Source organism: Hibiscus syriacus, unplaced genomic scaffold (genome assembly GCF_006381635.1).
Source record: "Hibiscus syriacus cultivar Baekdansim isolate YM2019G1 unplaced genomic scaffold, ASM638163v2 tig00110988_pilon, whole genome shotgun sequence".
In the NCBI taxonomy this organism is placed as follows: Eukaryota; Viridiplantae; Streptophyta; class Magnoliopsida; order Malvales; family Malvaceae; genus Hibiscus; species Hibiscus syriacus.
The window spans coordinates 2,214,230-2,232,879 of NW_024062942.1; the positions used below are offsets into that span (position 1 = coordinate 2,214,230).

Consider the following 18,650-nt stretch of genomic DNA (forward strand, 5'->3'; position numbering starts at 1 on the left):
ATTTGAATATAGTTGTATATTCTGAGCAGATAGCTATGATGTAGAAACGGAGATAAGTATTTGCATGAAACCTTCAGGAAGGAAAATACAAGTATAAGAAATGATAAAGAATGAAGTTATGTATAAGAAATGGGTTATCAGAGTAATGAGGATGCAATGAAGATTGGTACATAAAGATGAGTATAAGTGATAATACAAGAGTATGTGAACATGAAAGGAAATATATGATTTATGTATAAGGAATAAGGAATAAAGAAATGAAAGGGATTGATTTAAAGGATCAAATACGATAAATATGGAAGTACAGATGACAATTTTGATATACAAATAAGACAAGTGTGCAAGGTGATGTGAAAAGAATCTTTAAAGTGTATGTTGAATCGTATTTAAGAAGATTTAAGGTCGTATTCTTGGTTAAATGATGATGGAAAATGAATTTGGTTATTATAAAGTATTTAGAGATGAATTTATGATGTTAAGTGATGAAAATTGATGTTACCGTCTATGTGATTAGTGACATTATATGAAATTTCAGAAATGGTCAAAGGAAAATGCATAAAGGAAGGAGAGAGAAGACATAAATGGATTAAAGTTACTAGTTACTGTTTATATGATAAGTGTCAGTACATGAATGTATAAAGGAAAAGGCAACTGAAGAAATAAAGGAAGGAAAGATTAAGTGAAAGAGTTAGTATGAGAACATTAGAAGATATGTTCTTATTGATATGTTCAGTGAAAATTCGAGGACAAATTTTCTTTAAAGGAGGGGAGATTTGTAACATCCCGAAATTCAGGGTCAGTGACTAAATTGCAAAATTTGAAAACTATGTGCTTGATTTCAAAATAAGTTAAAAGTTCATGGATTTAGTAGTAAAGCTGGAAAATAACAAGGGTGTTATGGTCTTTTCTAAAAGAAGATTTTTATTTTTCCTTTTTAAGGAAACCACGTGGGAAAGGAGAGAATTATCCAGAGTCTTCTTCTCCAGCTTCTTCTTCTCCCCGTAAGCCTCATTTAAAGGTGAGTTTAATTTCAGCTGTTTAATTCTTGGATTTATAAGTTGATTTTGATTCTTGGAGTATTATATAAGCTTAAGGAAAGCTTATATAAGCTTTAAACATCAAGAATAGAGAATTAGAAAGGAAATGATATGAAAGGTGCAGAAATGAAATTTTGTTATAGAAAGGTTTTTGAAGTTCTAAAGATGGATTTGACTTGTCAAGGGTATAATTAAGAAGCTAGAGGCAATATAATTGAATTTGGAACATGTTGAAAATTTAGTGTAATTCTTGAATTACATATGGAGAATAGGATTTTGATGTTAAAGAGGTGATTAATGAATATGAATGAGTTTGAATATGAGTATGTAAGTTAAAAATAAGAAAGGGGATGATATATGAAGTATTAAGCTGAAAAGAGTGGATTTTCGGGCATAAAAGAGGATTCTGGGCAGAGTGCATCGATGCACATTCATAGTGCATCGATGCATCAAGGTTAAAACCCAGAAATTGTTTGAAGGTGTATCGATGCATTGGTAATGCATCGATGCACTCTTTTGAAATAGAAACATCGAATGCAATTAGTGCATCGATGCATAAGTCATGCATCGATGCATCCCTATAATAATACAACATCGAATGCATTTTATGCACCGATGCATCAATAGTGCATCGATGCATACCTTCATTAAAAGATGAAATTGGCTTTTCTCTGAGCCTAAGGAGTGATAGTTTCGAATATGTCAATCAGTATACTGATAAGTATTAATGTATTATTATGTAGATATAGAATGAAAGCTTGTTCTGGAACAAACTAAGGATTAGGATTGATTCAAAACAACGAGGCCCAGGTGAGTGCATCTTATTGTATAAGATTATATGGAAATTTGGACTTGTGATAAGTCTATTCTTATAGTAATAGCTCATTAAGTCTTGCTCCACGGATGGCCTTTCCTGATGTATCCCTATGCATGACAATGCTAGCTTGAGTACGATGTCGAAAACTTCTAACGAGTACTCCCCGTTAAGTTCCGGGTCTGCAAATTTGCTTATGTCCCCATCTTTGGTGAGTTTTCTTGCCTGAGAAGTGATAGAAGATTCCATTTGAGATCCTAGTAAATAGGAAGGATGGACATCTATTATAAACTTGATGGAGATTGTTATTACCATTTTACTTAGAGGCAGTGGTGTGTGAAGATTCATATTGAGCACCCTCTGCCCAGACAAAAGTTGTAGAAGTAATATACCGAAACTGTAAACGTCACCGGGTGCGTTCACACGATGGTTTCTATTGTACTCCAGGTCGACATAACCAAACGTTCCTTTCACTTCTGAGCTCACATGGGATTGACCTATATCCATAACTTTAGACAATCTGAAATCTGCTAGTTTGCTTGAAATTTATCATTAATTAGGATGTTTGTTGGCTGAAAAACAGAAAAACCGTAAATGCACTGAAACTACAGAAGACTAACGATTCCTCTGTACTCGAATGCACCTTGATATCACGATGAACGATGCAGCCTTCCGGATAAGTATGGAGAAACCAGAGTCCCCTTGCACTGTCTATTGTAATCTTGAGTCTTTGAATCCATGAAAGAGCTTTATCCTTTCCAACTCAAAATGTTTGTGTGAATGGCTCTCTATGTAACAAAAACTTAAATGACATTAACTCCACGTACAATATAGCCACTCTGATAGGTTCCCATGATGGCACAGTTCATACACTAGGAAGCATTCATCTTTGTTTTCACAATAGCCGACCAGAGCTACGAGGTTCGAATGCTTAATATGAGATAAGCTTCTGACTTCCCCGATAAAAAGTTTTGATCTGTCCATCGTTGATAATATGCTTACCTGCAACGTATTGGCCATTTGAGAGAAGACCCTTGCATATTTTTCCTGCTCATAATGAAGCGAAATGAGGATCGGAGATCTCCCAGTAAGGACTTTAAAAGAAATCTGAAACAGTCATAGTTAGAGTCTAACCAGCTATGCCTTGGCCAATGAAGTTTTGATTCATTTAAATAATTTGTTTCTGAATAAACTTCTTTGATAGAAATTTTCTGAGAAGAGGAATGCTTCGAGAACAACTCGTCCGACTCTATTAATTACAAAGAAGATGATGATTGGCAATAGCTATTAGTAATCTGTTCTTAGCTTGGTTGAATTATTAAGCAGAAAAATCTACCATTTTTCCTAGCAGGAATGATCTGTTCTTTCCTCTTTCTGTAGCAGATCCATGTAGAAATGACTACTATTATCAAAGCTGTCGCTAACCCTCCAATTAAAACCCATAAACCTATTATGGTCAATAATGTTTTACACCTTTCATTCAATAATTATGTTAGAACATCAAAACTTGGTTGGGAGTCGAGATTGTCGATGATTGCAGTTGCGATTACCTTTTTTATGGATATTGTGGCTAGTTGTGCTTCCATGTTCATCTGCAAATTACAAGGAAAGTGCATAGTTATAATCATTGATTTTATGGTGAATTATGACGAAAAAGGGGATTCAGGAGGCAGTGGCAGTTGTCTTGTCTTACCTAAGGAATAAGCCCTTTCTCCTAGCCATTGAAATACTGCAAAGACCCAATTCTCATCATCAACCCTATTGCTTACCATGGATACCATTGCTACAAATCTACATACATCAGCATCACCAGTAACATGTACCACAAGTTTAATCTCTTCCCAGCTCCTAAAAAATGTACGACACGATTGATCCGATCCGTTACCTAACACCCAACAATCCTCTTGTAAGATTTGAAATCTATCTCTGTTAGGAATGACTCATAAATATACCGAGAAAGTCTCATAGTGGGGTTACAATTATGTGGGTTGGGGTGCGGGGGCTGCAGCCCCGCGGTATGGTACAGGGTTATTTTTGTAAATATGTATCATGATTTATTTATTATAAAAGGAGATGTAACATAAACCTATGAGACATTGAATTGAATAAAATTCTAGCACCGCCTAAGGCACCGAGGACGTAAGCATATTACTGAACCTCGTTAAAATTCTTATGTTCTTTCCGTTTTCTTTACCCGATTATTCAACAATTGGTATCAGATGTCAAGAGCCAAATTCGAAGTTGTGAAATTCGATGGTCAGGGTAACTTTGGATTATGGCAAATAAGGGTGAATGATCTGTTGGCGCAGCAAGGGATCCTGAAGGCTTTGCGACCTACAAAGCCGGCATCGATGGAGGGGGAAGATTGGGAAGAATTACAGCAGTGAGCGGTAGGAACCATACGATTATGTTTGCCTGACGAGGTTATGTATCACGTCATGCATCTTTAGTCTCTAGATGAAATTTGGAAGAAGATAGAAAGTTAGTTTATGTCTAAATCCTTAACGACTAAATTGTATCTAAAGTAGCGACTGTATGGGCTGAAGATGCATGATGATCATGATTTGGTGCACGTGAATGTCTTTAATCAAATCGTTTCTGATTTGACTCGGTTTGATGTGAAAATTGAGGATGAAGACAAAGCGATAATTCTGTCATGTTCGTTGCCTCCCTCTTACGAACACATGGTGACTACTCTTACATATGGGAAAGAGACTATCAAAGTTGAGGAGATTACTGCAGCCTTGTTGGCTCACAACCAGCGGAAGTAGAATATAGGGGGAAACTCTCAAGCTGATAGCTTATATGTCAAGGGTAATCGAGACCGTGAACGAAAGCCAGAGAATGCAGGGTCTGAGAAGCGAAATTTCATATCCAAATCTAGGGCTAAGAAGACAATTCACTGTTACAAGTGCAAGGAGGCGGGACATATGAAGCAAGACTTTCCGAAGTTGAAAAAGCAGACTGATGAGAAGCGTGATGACTCATCCAAGTCTGTGAATGTGGTCGAGGATGACAATTTTGATTGCAGTGAGGGTGATATGCTCTCTATTTCAACGACTCAATTGACGGATGCTTGGATTCTTGATTCTGGATGTTCTTATCACATCACGCCAAATAGGGAACGATTTTCGACATACAAGTCGGTTAATTCTGGTTCTGTTTATTTGGGTGATTATTGATGTTTCAATATTGTTGGTATTGGTAATGTCAGAATTAAGATGTATGATGGTTCTATTCGGACGTTGTGTGGTGTTCGGCATATCCCAGATTTGAAGAAGAATTTGATTTTTCTGAGCACTTTGCACAAGAATGGTTTTATCCTTAATGCTGATGAGGATAGGGAAACCATTAGGATTGTTAAAGGAGCTTTGACTGTGATGAAATGAAAGATGACTACAGGGAATATTTACAGATTGTTAGGGAGTACCTTTGTAAGTGGAGTTCATTGTGTTGAGTCTTGTGATGATACTACCAAATTGTGGCATATGCGTCTTGCTTATCTTAGTGAATGTGGTATGGCTGAATTACATAAAAGAAATATGTTGCATGGTGTTAAAAGTTGTAAGCTCAATTTTTGCAAGTATTGTATAGACTAAAGTTCGTTTCAAGACTGGGAAGCACACAACTGAAGGGATTCTTGATTATGTGCAGTCTGATGTATAGGGGCCTTCCACGACATCGTCTTTGGGTGGATCTAGGTATTATGTTACTTTTATTGAAAATTTTTCACGGAAAGTTTGGGTGTATTTTTTGAAACAGAAGTCTGACATTTTTGAGAAGTTAAAGCTGTGGAAAGCTGAGGTAAAAAACCAAACAGGACGAAAAATCAAGTGTTTGCGGTCTGACAATGGTACGGAGTAAACAGATTCACAGTTTCTAAACTTCTGTAAGAAGCATGGGATTAAGAGGCATTTTACAGTGCGTAAGACACCACAACATAATAGTGTTGCGGAACGGATGAATATGTCGTTGAATGAAAGAGCCAGATGTTTGCAGTTGAATGCGGGGCTTCCCAAACACTTCTGGGCTGAGGCTATTAACATGGTGTGTTATCTTATCAATTGATCGCCAAGGGCATCATTGGCTGAGAAAGTTGCAGAAGAGATATGCCTGGTCGTGATGTTACTTTTGATCACTTACGAAATTTTGGTTGTCCTACTTATGTGCATGTACCTGCTGATAAGAGATCCAAACTTGATGCAAAATCTAAAGAGTGCATTTTTCTGGGTTACAAGAAAGGTGTCAAAGGATTCAAGTTTTGGGATCCAGTTGCAAAGAAAATTGTGATCAGTAGAGATGTTGTTTTTTATGAACAACTCATGTTGCAGCAGAAGAAAAACACGACATTGGTGGATTTCGAGTAGTTTCCAATTGAGAAAACAAAAACTTCTCAACCGACTTCTGGTGGTTCCGCTATGGATGATTTGCAGGATTATAGTCTCGCCAGAGACAGGATGAGACGGACGAATATAAAGCCTCCGAATATATTGTGTTTTGAAGATTTGGTCTCTTTTGCACTTATTGTTAGTAGTGTTGATCCAATTACTTTTCATGATGTTGTTACTAGTGCCCTAAGACAGATAAGGAAGCTGAAGATGTGGCAAAGGTTCCGTATTCTAATGCTGTTGGCTGCTTGATGTATGCGATGGTATGTACTCGTCCTGATTTAGCTCATGCTGTTAGTCAAGTTTGTAAGTACATGTCTAAACCTGGTAAGCAACATTGGGAAGCAGTCAAGTGGATCTTTCGGTACTTAAAGGGTACTGTGGGACATGGAATTGTTTTTGGGAGTCAGCGGGATAATCCTTTGGTTGTAGGATATGTGGATTCAGACTATGCAGGTGACTTGGATAATAGAAGATCTACGACAGGGTATGTCTTTACTCTTGGTGGAGGGCCTATTTGTTGGAAGTCTACTGTTCAATCTGTTGTGGCTCTATCTACAACTGAAGCTGAGTACATGGCAGCGGCTGAAGCTGCAAAAGAAGCTTTATGGCTTACTGGTTTAGTGAAGGAGTTGGGTGTTCAACAAGGTGGAGTTCAGTTGCTTTGTGATAATCAAAGTGCTATTCACTTGGCTAAGAATCAGGTGTATCGTGCTAGAACTAAACATATTGATGTAAGGTTCCACAAGATCAGAGAGTTGGTTGCATCTGAAGAGGTTTTGTTTCAGAAGGTACATACTGATGAGAATGCCGCTGATATGTTCACCAAGCCAGTTACGACAGACAAGTTCAAGCATTGCTTGGACTTGTTGAATGTTTCGAGTTGTTAAAGAAACAAGGTAACCCAACCCACATTGAAGTTTTCAAGGGGCAGGGTATTCGCCAAGGTGGAGATTTGTTAGGTATGGCTCATAAATATACCAGTAAAGAGGACATGAGATGGAGCGGAGTGAGGTTATAAATAGAGATGTAACCTAGACCTAAAATATCATTGAATAAAACTTCTAGCGCCGCCTAGGCACCGAGGTCGTAAGCACATTGCCGAACCTCGTAAAATTCTCGTGTTCTTTTGTTTTCTTTACCTGTTTTCGTCAACAGAACTGAATTATCATTTAATGTAAATATGATTATAAAATACACAAATATTACTACAAAAATAAATTTTAATAGTACAAGGAGTGGGTTCCTACTCGATCTGAATTTTAATTTAATTACAAGGGTTAAAATATTCAAAGTTAATCTATATTTGATGTATAAAGAACTTAAAAATAAGAAGGGAGAAGAAATTGACGTAAGAGATACATCCCTCTTCACTAGTTGCATTTCCATCCATTACTTATGTGTTAACCCAAAGATTGATACAACTGCACTCTTTATATAAACATGGAAAACCATTTTTGGCTAGCGCTACAAGTTCTTGATATAATAGAAATGGGAAAAAACAAAATCATCACTTCATTCCATATGGTAGGAGGGTACTGTCAAATGTCAATTGAGAGCGGCCCAAAAAGGTTGAAATCAGAGCCGAAAAAGAAAAAGGGTTAATATTACAAACTAAACAATCCTATTCCCAAGTTCAATCTACATTTACTTCAGATCGAAAAGAAAAGGTATCCCCAGCGAAGATTAACTAATAACCATGCAATAAAAATCTCAGTCCCGTAGAGCAACACATCAATGTTAGATAGATCAGGATCTCGACCGCAAAGCCAGACCAGTCTCCACTTTCTTAATTTCAAATATCAGCATCCTCCACATCTTAAGCACAAACATCTCTGCCTCTTCATCTAATATAGACTGCAGCAGCTCCAGCATTTGGGAAGCCTTGACATGTTCCTGAGTACTCGATACAATGTAATCAACCAGAGTTTTCTCTTCTTCTCCCAAGAACTCCGTAATTTTCTTTGAAATCCAGGGTCTCATTCTCTCATGCAATGCATGCTGTACAAGTGACAGTACCATTTAAACTAAAATTATAAGGTAAAAAATAGCTGCCCAAAGATGATTATTTCAGACAATGCAGAAGAGAAATATGGATACTGCAATATTCATGTTAGTTTCACATATGCCAAGGACGAACAAGCCTAATGCAATTGAACCTAACATTATGCACTATGTTAACTAGTTAGCCCTAACCAGAGGGCAGAATGTTTGAAAAAAACAGTTTGAAAATTGACATGTGAAAAGATGATTACCTGGTCATAAACATTCCAGTTTATCTCGTATGAAAATAGTTCCTCCTTGGTCTTTGGAATCATATCAATTAATTGTTTGGCATCCAAAAGCTTCTGGTTATCGGTTGTTTTCACCTTACCATGTCCATGTTCCCTGTCTCTATCCCGATCAGGGATTTTCTCTTTGGTCTTGTCTCTGTTGCGATTTCTATCCTCATTATTACGGTCCTTATCCCTACTAGATTTATCATATGAACGCTTGGTTCGCTCTCTTTCTGAATCAGGCTTTTCCTCTTTAGGATTAACATTTGATATTCGCTTTGCAAATTCAGCAGCTGCAACCAAATTTGGTGAAGGTGCACCAGGTTGGACAGCCCCCAATTCCTCATTAGAGTAATCAATGGGAACCAGAGGCCTCATTTTCTTCTCCTTCTGTGCATCATCATCTTCCTCCTCATGGAAAACAGATGGAACAGTCGTCCTCTTTCCAGATCCAACAAGACCAAAACCCAACTTTCTTGCTGGTGCATTCCCACTCTGTTGTGTATCCGAGGCAGAAACAAAGGCTGTGTTTGATTCATCAACAGAAGCATTTTGCATATTCTCATCACCTATCATACGAAAACATATTTCATTTCAGAAAAACAAATAAAACAAGATGAACACAATAATTAGATTCGACAAAGTTACGAAGAAGAACAAATACCAACTATCTGGTTTTCATGACTTGATTCGCGCTCATAATGCTGTTCAATTGCCTTATCTTTACTCTCATTGCTAGCTTCTTCAGTCAATGCAGTCTTTTCAGCTCCGTTTTCAAAGCGACCAGACAAAAGCTTTAATGCATCTCGTTGCTGCTGCAGTTGCAGCTGTTCCTCCTCTGCCCTTTTCTTGGCCTCAGCCATTTCTTTCTCTTCTTTTAGTCTATCAGCCAAGTCATCCTCCTTCTCCCGCAACCTCTTCCTCCTTTTTTCCTCCAAAACACCCCTGCGCAACCTTTTTCTCGAATCATCATCATCATCCTCTTCTATATCATAGCAAATCTCCCTCTTTCGTTTCCGCTCCCTCTCTTTTTCCCTCTCCTTCTCATACTGTCTCTGCTTCTCCTTCTCCTTTTCTCTTTGCTCCCAATCTCTAAGAAATTTTTCATACTCACGCTCTGCCTCCTCAATCTTCCTTCTCTGCTCCCTCTCTTTTCTCATCCTTTCCCGCTCTGTCTCTCTTTCTAATCTTTCAATTTCACGCTCCTTCTCCTTCTTATGATCTTGCTCTCTGTCTCTACTCCTATCATGCCTACGTTCTGGTGAACTTGTCTCCGGTCGATCATTTTCAGTTGTCGCTTTGCTCTCACTGGTAGTCTCATCATCATTTTTACCTTCAGTTCCATCTGCAAAATATTCACTCAGTATATTCTCCTCTATTTGAAAAATAATAAGCATAATTACTTCCTCCAGTGTAATTCTCATAAAATTTCATGACTTTTATAGATTTTGATGACATGGCATGATAAAGATAATAAAGAGGTCAACAAAACCACAAAGATGGAGCCACAAAAACTCGCCATTTCTTACTAGATCAACATCTGAATTTGATTTACCAGCATCAGGAGCAGTTAGTGGAGGAGGTGGAGGGAGAGGATTGGTCTTTAACCTCTCCTCAATCATGCCAGCAAGCTTCTCTGAAGCATCTCGATCAGCCTCAAGGTCTTCATCAGTAACAATGCCAGAGTTGGCAATGTCAACAATATTTTTTTCTTTGTTGTCACTGTCACCGTTTTTTGAGTTCTCAACAGAAATTGTCGAGGATTCATTCTTCTCATTATCTACTGCATTTTCACCTTCTTTATCAGACCCTGCAGCTGAAGCTTCATTTGGTTTCTTTTCATTTTCAGTTTTCTTTTCAACATATTTCACCAGATAATCCTTTGTTGCTTGATTAACATTTACCTGTTAGTGCAAAATAGAATCTGTGAAACAAGAACTATAAATGACCACAAGCAGAAGTAAACCGTTCAAATAGAAGAATCAGCTCACAAACACTGAATAATATATTGCTTTACCCTTCATTCTAGGATGCAGAGACCAGAACCAATTGCCGCTAAAGGAATATTACTTACAGACTGACATTTACTCCACAGAACCATTAGCCAACCCTAAAATAAGCTATTTTAGGAATAAAAAGGCATAGAAGTTCCAGTAAAGTGCCCATTTGAAACAATTTTAAAGTGAAAAAATATCTAGAAACGTTTAGAAAAGGAGGCAACACAATCGTTGAAAACAGATCATAATGAAACAGCTTGCATTGAACCAGGAAAGATTAATTCTAGCTTACACCTTAATGTAATTCATAATTTTCTCCCGGTGTTTTACATATCATTCATCATACCATTCAATTTTATATTTCATACATGATACAGGTTATAAGATACAATCATTTTAAATTAAAGTAAAAAATAGTAGTTTGATCAAATTCAGTTTCTAAATAAACTGAACAGCTTGTCACGTAAATGAAATGTGATAATGATCCAACCTTCACGATATTCAATCATAGTGAATTTAGAAGCAAACCTCATCACACACACACACACAACACAATATCAAAAAATAAAGACTTTAAGACAAACATGGGGATTTAAAAGGATAATAAAAAGAACTCACCATTAATTCTTGTCCGTCAATATTAAATTTACTAAGTAGACGTAATGCACGAAGAACCCCTTCAGCAGACTCGAATTCACAAAACCCAAAACTTTTTGGAGCCCCATTAGAGGGACGTTTCCAACTCTTGACAGATCCACAAAGCTTCAAAAAGGTGAAATAAAAACTTTATACTGAGCCAAAGCAAAAAATTAAACATAAGCAAAGCAACTTCAAAAATGGAAAAAGTACATCAATATACAAAAATAATAACTCACATGAAGAAGAGAGAGCATGAAGTCATTGTCCACAGATGGTGCTATCTTGCCAATATAAACTGTAGTTTGTGGCTTCTCTGTTGGAGTAACATTGGGAATAGATGGTCTGATGATAGGAGGAATAATTGGGTGAACACCAGGAACAGGAGGCCGTGAAAATGTTGGAATCACACCAATAGTTCCAGGTGGAAGTGGAGGGAATGCAGGCCGAGTCATTGCTGGGTAAGGAGAAGGATAGCGAAGAAGTCCTGCATAAACAGAAACAAATATCTATGCAAACATATCAGAGTAAGTTGACAAAATAAACATATCGATAATGATTTCAATGTAACCAAGCACTCTTACAGGAAAAGAATTTTCTAAAATAATAAATAAATGATTTTACCACACATTAAAACTATAAAGAGATGGCACCACACGCATGGCAACTATCACCAGCTGAATGGCAAACCTGAAGGAAACATCAAGAGAATAGCATCGAATTCATAATCATGGCTGTGTAGAGTGCACTTACCTCAGACATCCACTTGTTAATAGCCTTATCCCATGCACCAATTGCACAATTTTGAGGATTGGATAACATGAGACTTCCAGCATCTCATGCTTGCAAATGAATTATTTAACACAAAATTCTACTTTCATATTCCACCATTTAGATTTATCTCAACTGTTAGAGCCCAAGTGCCACGGGAAAAACACAAAGAGGAGAGGACGAGAAAGAAAAATGTAATTGGGAGGATTGCGATACCTTAGAATACAAAGCCAAGGAGCACTCAGTTGTTAACATGGTCAGCTGCTGGCAATTCATAAACCCATGAATGGGAAATTATCCTTAAAACTACCAGAAAGTATACAGCCTACTAAAAATTAACATGACAGAATGGACATTATTTAGAACAAAATGGCACAGTTGTTAAGTTATTGAATTCTTCTGCACATTTTCCCCCTATTACAACTAAAACTCTAGGTGCTTTTAACTTGAATATGATATTGAATATCTACATCTGTTTTTAACTCTAAACGAGAGTCGAGGAAAACAGAATTAAAAATCTGAATTGAAGCCCCTCCAAGATTTCTTTCAGCCTTATTCAATCAAGATACATACATTGTAGGATAAAACATCCCGTCCGTCCCCTTCTTTTCAATACATCTCCAAAAGTTATTTATTATTCAATCCCTAATCCGCTTACATTAACTAATGATTTTACCAGAGCACATTCAAAACATTTGCACCAGAAAAATATCACAGAAAGGGAATAAGCACAACTACATACATATGAGAAATCGCTAATCAACTTAATAGTATAAAAAGTCAGATTAAAGATCAATCTTCGAATTAAATTCACAATTATGGATAAAAGAGAAGGAATAACCCACCCGGAGGAGGCATGGTGCCCGGAGGAACAGCTCCCGGTACAGCTGCATACCCATTTGGAATAGGAGCAAACGGTCTAAGGGCAGGGTTCGGAACCTGACCCGGAGGAGCTTGGTACTGCATCAACATCGGCGGAACAGAACCAGAAGCCGAATTCACGCCGGGCGGCTGCAAGCCAGGAGCTGGAAATTTATGTAACGGCAAGAACTGCGGTACCGGACGGAAGGAAGGAATCGCCGGAGGGACGGCGGTTGCCGCTCCAGAGATCGGCTGGGGCGTCGAGTAGGAAGGAATCGAGGGAGGAGGTTGAGGAGATACCAAAGCAGCGCTAGGGTTAGGGTTTGGTTGGAGGTGTGTCGTGGTGGTGGAGGAAGGAGCGGGATCGGACTGGGCAGGTGACGGATTCGGGTTATCAGAATCGGGTTTAGATTGGGAATTGGTGGTGTTATCTAGGGTTGCTATAGAGGAGGGAGAATCAGCCATTGAAGAAGAAAGTGATCAAGCGATGAATTCAGTAAAGATTTCCAAAGAATTTCATTAATTTAAACTAGATTTTGTATTTTGTGATAAAACTTCAAATCACTCACTTCATGCTGTCATCTAAGAGCCCTGAACTTATACTATTAGTAACCTTTAACCAAATCATTAAGTAATTTAACGTAATAGATAGAGTATTTTATTTTATAGTTTATATTACTAATAGCATTCAAATAAATCGGTAGATAATTTAATATAATATGTAGCATTTATTTTAGTTTAATTGATTAAATTTTAAATATAAATATTGATACATATAATATATGTATAAACACTTTTTTAAGATAATAGTTAGACATAATTTACTGTTGAAATAATATTCATATTTTTAGAGTAAGCATTGATATATAAGTTATGTAATTTTTGTTTCAAATTTTTTTAATAGTTCTTCATGTTTTCCACCTACAACATTAATTTAATAATTTCATTTATACAAAAATTTATTTGATTATTTAGATTTTTATAAAATATTATTTAGAATTTAAATTTAACTAAAGATAATAATAAATATGTAATATATATACTTTTATTATTTTTAATTTAATAATAATATATATCGTAACATAAAATTATTAAATTAATTAACCCTAAATTAATATTTTCTACAATAAAATTAGTATAGATAATTATATATATATATATATATATATATATATATATATATATATATTGATACTTACCGATAATCAAAGTTTACCGATTGTCAAATTTTAATAGTTTTTTATGTTTTCTACCTACAACATTATGAGCATGTCAACATTTTCGATAGTATTTTACCGAATTTATTAATTATCTTATTAAATTTCCGGTCACGCCATTTCTTAATAATATGTTAATTCGGTCACACCGTTTCTTAATAGTATATTAATCAGCCTTTCCTGATACAATCGTGAATGTTATTGGGGGAAAGATTTCTTGGTTGTCGGTGTATTATATCATTATGGGCTTCAGTTTCCTCAATGTGACCCTTTTTGTTGAGTTAATCGATTGACGAATATGGTCAAGAGGGGGGTGAATTGGCAATTAAAATTTTGGTGGAAGCTTTTGCAGAAAATTAAAAGAAATTTGCACGGCGATTTAGAGTAGTTTGATTTTCTCAACCAAAGTCTACGTCCACTACCTTAGCTATCCACACTAATGATTTTTCACAAATTTACTAATTTGTCTTTCTTTTGAGGGCAAAGAGTAACCTTACAAACCATCAAGAATTATACCACAAATTCTTGAGAACACTCTCTCCCAAAGAGAACAATACAAATTTGCAAACTTACAAGAAAATCCTCACAAGGTAGATTGTTTGCACAATTCTAGAACAAAGAAAAGAACACTCAAGAATGAATACAATTGAGCACAATAAGTGTTCTTGAAAGCAAAATGAATATTGAATGAAAGATAGGCTTGAAATGCTCAAACTTGAAGTTTGATGCTTTCTCTTTGATTCTCTCTTGATTCTAGTTGCTTGATGTTTCTTCTTATTGATCAATGGCTTCTAAGCTTGCTTAAATACACCTTGAATCACTTCTGAACGTTGGAGATCATTAATGAAGTTTTTGGAGTCGTTTAAGTGTAAAAACAATTAATATTTCTGCTTGGAGCGTGGGGGGAATCGGTACCCCTAATGGGGAATCGGTTCCCTAGGTGTAAAATTCAAATATTTCGACCGTTGAACAGTGGGGGGAACCGGTACCCCCTGGGGGGAATCGGTTCCCTCCGAGCATACTGGAATTCTCGGAGCCAAACCATTCAGGGGGAATCGGTACCCCCTTGGGGGGAATCGGTTCCCTCTGAGCAATCTGAAATTTTTGGCTTTGAAATAGTTTGAAATATTTTGTAAAAATGTTTTGAAATTATTTTAAGATTAAAACTTAAATTTTACACTTGAGTAAGGACTTAAAATGAACTTTGAAATACTTTGAGTAATATTTTTATATTTGATTTAATATATCGAATATGCTTAGAAAAATTATTTTCAAAATCAAAATTCTTTTAATTTAATTTGTTATATCGAAACATCAAAATGTTTTCAACAATCTCCCCCTTTTTGATATAACAAAACATTTTAAGATTTTCTAATTTCAAAATGAATTTTGATTTTGAAAATACTACTCCCCCTTACTTTAACACTACTTCTCTTCAAAACGCTTTTAACATTTCTCCCCCTTTTTGTTAAATCAAAAAGATTCGGAAAAGATTTTAAACAAGGATTTAAAAACATTTAGCCAATTGATTATATATATAGTTTAAGCTGCTAAGATCACAATCAAAAGAAACGTTAGCCATTAGTTTCATAATCAATATTCATAAACAATGTGATATGGCAAAATTGGTCATATATCTAACATGATGTAAATGATGCAATAATGAAGAAAATTAACCACACCAAATATACAAGTTCAAACATCTATAAATCCAAACAAATTCAAAGTTAAACAATCCACAAAATCAAAAATTCAAAATGTTGAAACAATAATCTTTAAGTTCAAAGCATAACACAGAATCAAGCATCCGTAGGAGGATCGGGATGAGGAAAATGAGCTCGTATAGCGGACATCTCATGTGAGAGTGCATCAATGCGTTCATTCATAGAAGCGTTGTTTGTGCACATCTCCCGAAGAATTTCTAATTGCTGAGCTCCCATTGTGGATAAATGAGATTCTATGGAAGAGAAACGAGAATCCATGGAAGCATACCGGAAATCGAATGTCTCCATAAAGGATTGAAAATATGGAGGCACTTGTTCTTCGTGCTACACTTGTTCTTCGTGCTGAGCTTGTTCCTCGTGTTGTTCCGGTTCATCGTCGGCTTCGTCAAATATCTTGCATTAATTGCTCAAGTTCGGGATCGTCGTCATCTGCTGGAGGAGCTCGTGAAAAACTAGCTCCCAGAGTATCTTCAGAAGATCGAACCCATTCACCGATGTCCTTATTCTTTATCCATCCCGCTCTCGTTAAGGTAAGAAGATTAATTTGTTTCTTGAGAGGAAAGACGACATCTAAACCTATTCTAAGCTCGGCTTTAGAAAATAGATTACTTAGAATGCAACCATAAACTAGAGAGGAACAAAGTTTCTTATTTGGCACTAAGTTTACAGTTTCATCAAAAATAATCTCAGGAAGATTTATTTTAATACTGTTTTGGAAAAAATGCAACCACCAAAGATCTAAAGCATGAAGAGTAGAGTAATGACCTCCGGATGGTCGAAACTACCAAGAAATCATTAGATGAAGAAAACGATCATGAAGATCTAAGACACTCGCACTATCCCTTCTTTTATACCGAGAGGGGATACGTTCTTCTCTAATTTTGTAAGAGTCAAAATATCTAAAATTGATATCAATGGGATTAGGATTAGGAATTGGAATTTCAGGAATAAGAGGAGGATTTGGAGGTGGATTTGGTTGACGGTTTGAGTGACTAGATGATGACCTAGCACGTTTAGGATTGGACATTGTTTAGAAAATCAGAATAGAATGGATAACCTGCAATTTAGAAAACACATGTATGCAATTCAGTTAATCCCAAAACTCAATTGAGTCCTCAATATTTCAAGGTTCTCTAAACCAATCCTAATGAGCAAAGTTTTTGAAAACTATTGAAAAAATAAGGTTTTGAAAAACAATATATGTATAGTTTTCATAACAACAATATAATTCAATCAAAATACAATAATTTGAAAAACTTTTTTTTTATTTCGAAAATTTCAAAAAATTTTGGAAAATTCTTGTGTTTTTGATGAAATTAGTTGTAATATATAGTTTTTAATCACTAAACAATCAATGCCCTATCACTATTTCTATCTAGAATTAATTAAAACTAGTCCTATGTTCAAAATCAATGAAATAGAGAATTTAGAAAAATTTACCTTGAAATATGAGATTGAGTGGATTTTGATGTTGTTTGCACGATTTTAATGATGCTAGCAGGTTTAGAAGATGATATTTGAAGAGAATTCCGATTAAAAACGTTGTTTTGAGGCAAAGTGGAGGTTTGAGAGAGTGGAGGGGAGAAACGGCGTGAAGAGAAGAGAGAATTTGAGGCAAAAACAAGGGTTCTGCCCGATAAAACCAGAACCCCAGGGGGGTATCGATTCCCCTAGGGGGAATCGGTTCCCCTTCAAGGGGTATCGATTCCCTCTGCCCTATAATTTAAAAAATCTGTATTTTAAACATTCAATATGCTAAATTAATCTTCTTTAGTGGTATTGGCAACTCATATTTCGAAAATTAACCATGTTCAAGCAATCAAATTTATCATTAAAACATCATTTGAACAAACAATTAATTTTCACTAATAATCATAAACTCCCCTAACTAATAGCAATGAACGCAATCAAAAATTACCATTATAAGCATTTTTTTATTTATTCTTAAAAGTGCTAAAAAATATTTTAAACACTAAGTGAAGATAGATCAGTTAAACCTAATTCTCTCCTAAGTGTCCAAAATCTTTCCTTGTCTAAAGGTTTTGTAAAGATATCCGCTAATTGATGCAAAGTATCAACAAATTCTAGAACTATATCTTCCTCAGTGACATGGTCTCTAATGAAGTGATGTTTTATTTCAATGTGCTTAGTTCTAGAGTGTTGGATGGGATTTTTAGCGAGACAAATAGCACTAGTATTGTCACACTTGATAGGAATGGTACCTACTTCAATTCCATAATCAACAAGTTGTTGTTTCATCCATAAAACTTGTGCACAACAACTACCAGCTGAAATGTATTCGGCTTCAGTGGTAGATAATGCAACACAATTTTGTTTCTTTGAAAACCAAGAAATCAGAATATTTCCAAGGAATTGGCAAGTACCGGAGGTGCTTTTCCTATCTAATTTGCATCCTCCATAATTTGCATCAGAAAAGGCATGCAAGCTAAAGCTAGAGTCTCTAGGATACCAAAGTCCTAGGCTAGGAGTGTCCTTAAGGTATATAAAGATTCTCTTAATAGCTAGTAAATGTGATTCCTTAGGGCATGATTGAAATCTAGCACATAAGCAAACACTAAACATAATGTCAGGTCTACTTGCAGTTAGATAAAGTAGAGATCCAATCATTGACCTGTATAATTTAACATCTACACATTTACCTCCTTCATCCAAGTAAAGCTTTGTAGAAGAGCTCATTGGAGTGTCATGAGGTTTCCCATTTTCCAGTCCAAACTTCTTGAGCATATCTTTGACGTACTTAGCTTGATTGATAAAGATGTCATCTTTTCTTTGCTTGATTTGGAGTCCCAAGAAAAATGAGAGCTCCCCCATCATGCTCATTTCGAATTCGCTTTGCATTAGCTTAGAAAATTCTTGGCAAAGAACATCATTAGTAGAACCAAATATTATATCATCAACATAAATTTGA

General features: G+C 36.0%; 1 protein-coding gene and 1 long non-coding RNA gene across 10 annotated transcripts; both read right to left on the reverse strand.

Annotated features, from left to right (window-relative positions):
- Positions 1–3,143: 3,143 nt before the first annotated feature.
- LOC120149023 lies at positions 3,144–3,580 on the reverse strand. The gene is made up of 3 exons (XR_005518422.1): positions 3,545–3,580; positions 3,402–3,443; positions 3,144–3,298 (listed from the first exon to the last, which is right to left on the reverse strand). It is a non-coding gene; the product is annotated as an uncharacterized LOC120149023 (long non-coding RNA).
- A 4,156-nt stretch (positions 3,581–7,736) lies between these two features.
- LOC120149010 (RNA-binding protein 25-like) lies at positions 7,737–17,658 on the reverse strand. Of its 9 annotated transcripts, none has more exons than XM_039161944.1 (8): positions 17,641–17,658; positions 12,765–13,309; positions 11,388–11,635; positions 11,131–11,274; positions 10,071–10,419; positions 9,180–9,860; positions 8,495–9,084; positions 7,737–8,240 (listed from the first exon to the last, which is right to left on the reverse strand). In XM_039161944.1, exons 2-8 carry the CDS (start codon positions 13,243–13,245, stop codon positions 7,989–7,991), a joined length of 2,745 nt encoding a protein of 914 aa, XP_039017875.1. In that variant the 5' UTR covers positions 13,246–13,309; positions 17,641–17,658; the 3' UTR covers positions 7,737–7,988. The 9 variants fall into 9 exon arrangements, with proteins under 9 accessions (XP_039017875.1, XP_039017874.1, XP_039017877.1 ...); XM_039161943.1 differs by having other exon boundaries at positions 10,035–10,419; XM_039161946.1 differs by lacking the exon at positions 17,641–17,658 and adding an exon at positions 12,136–12,180 and having other exon boundaries at positions 10,035–10,419; positions 11,388–11,657; positions 12,765–12,918.
- Between the last annotated feature and the right edge of the window lie 992 nt (positions 17,659–18,650).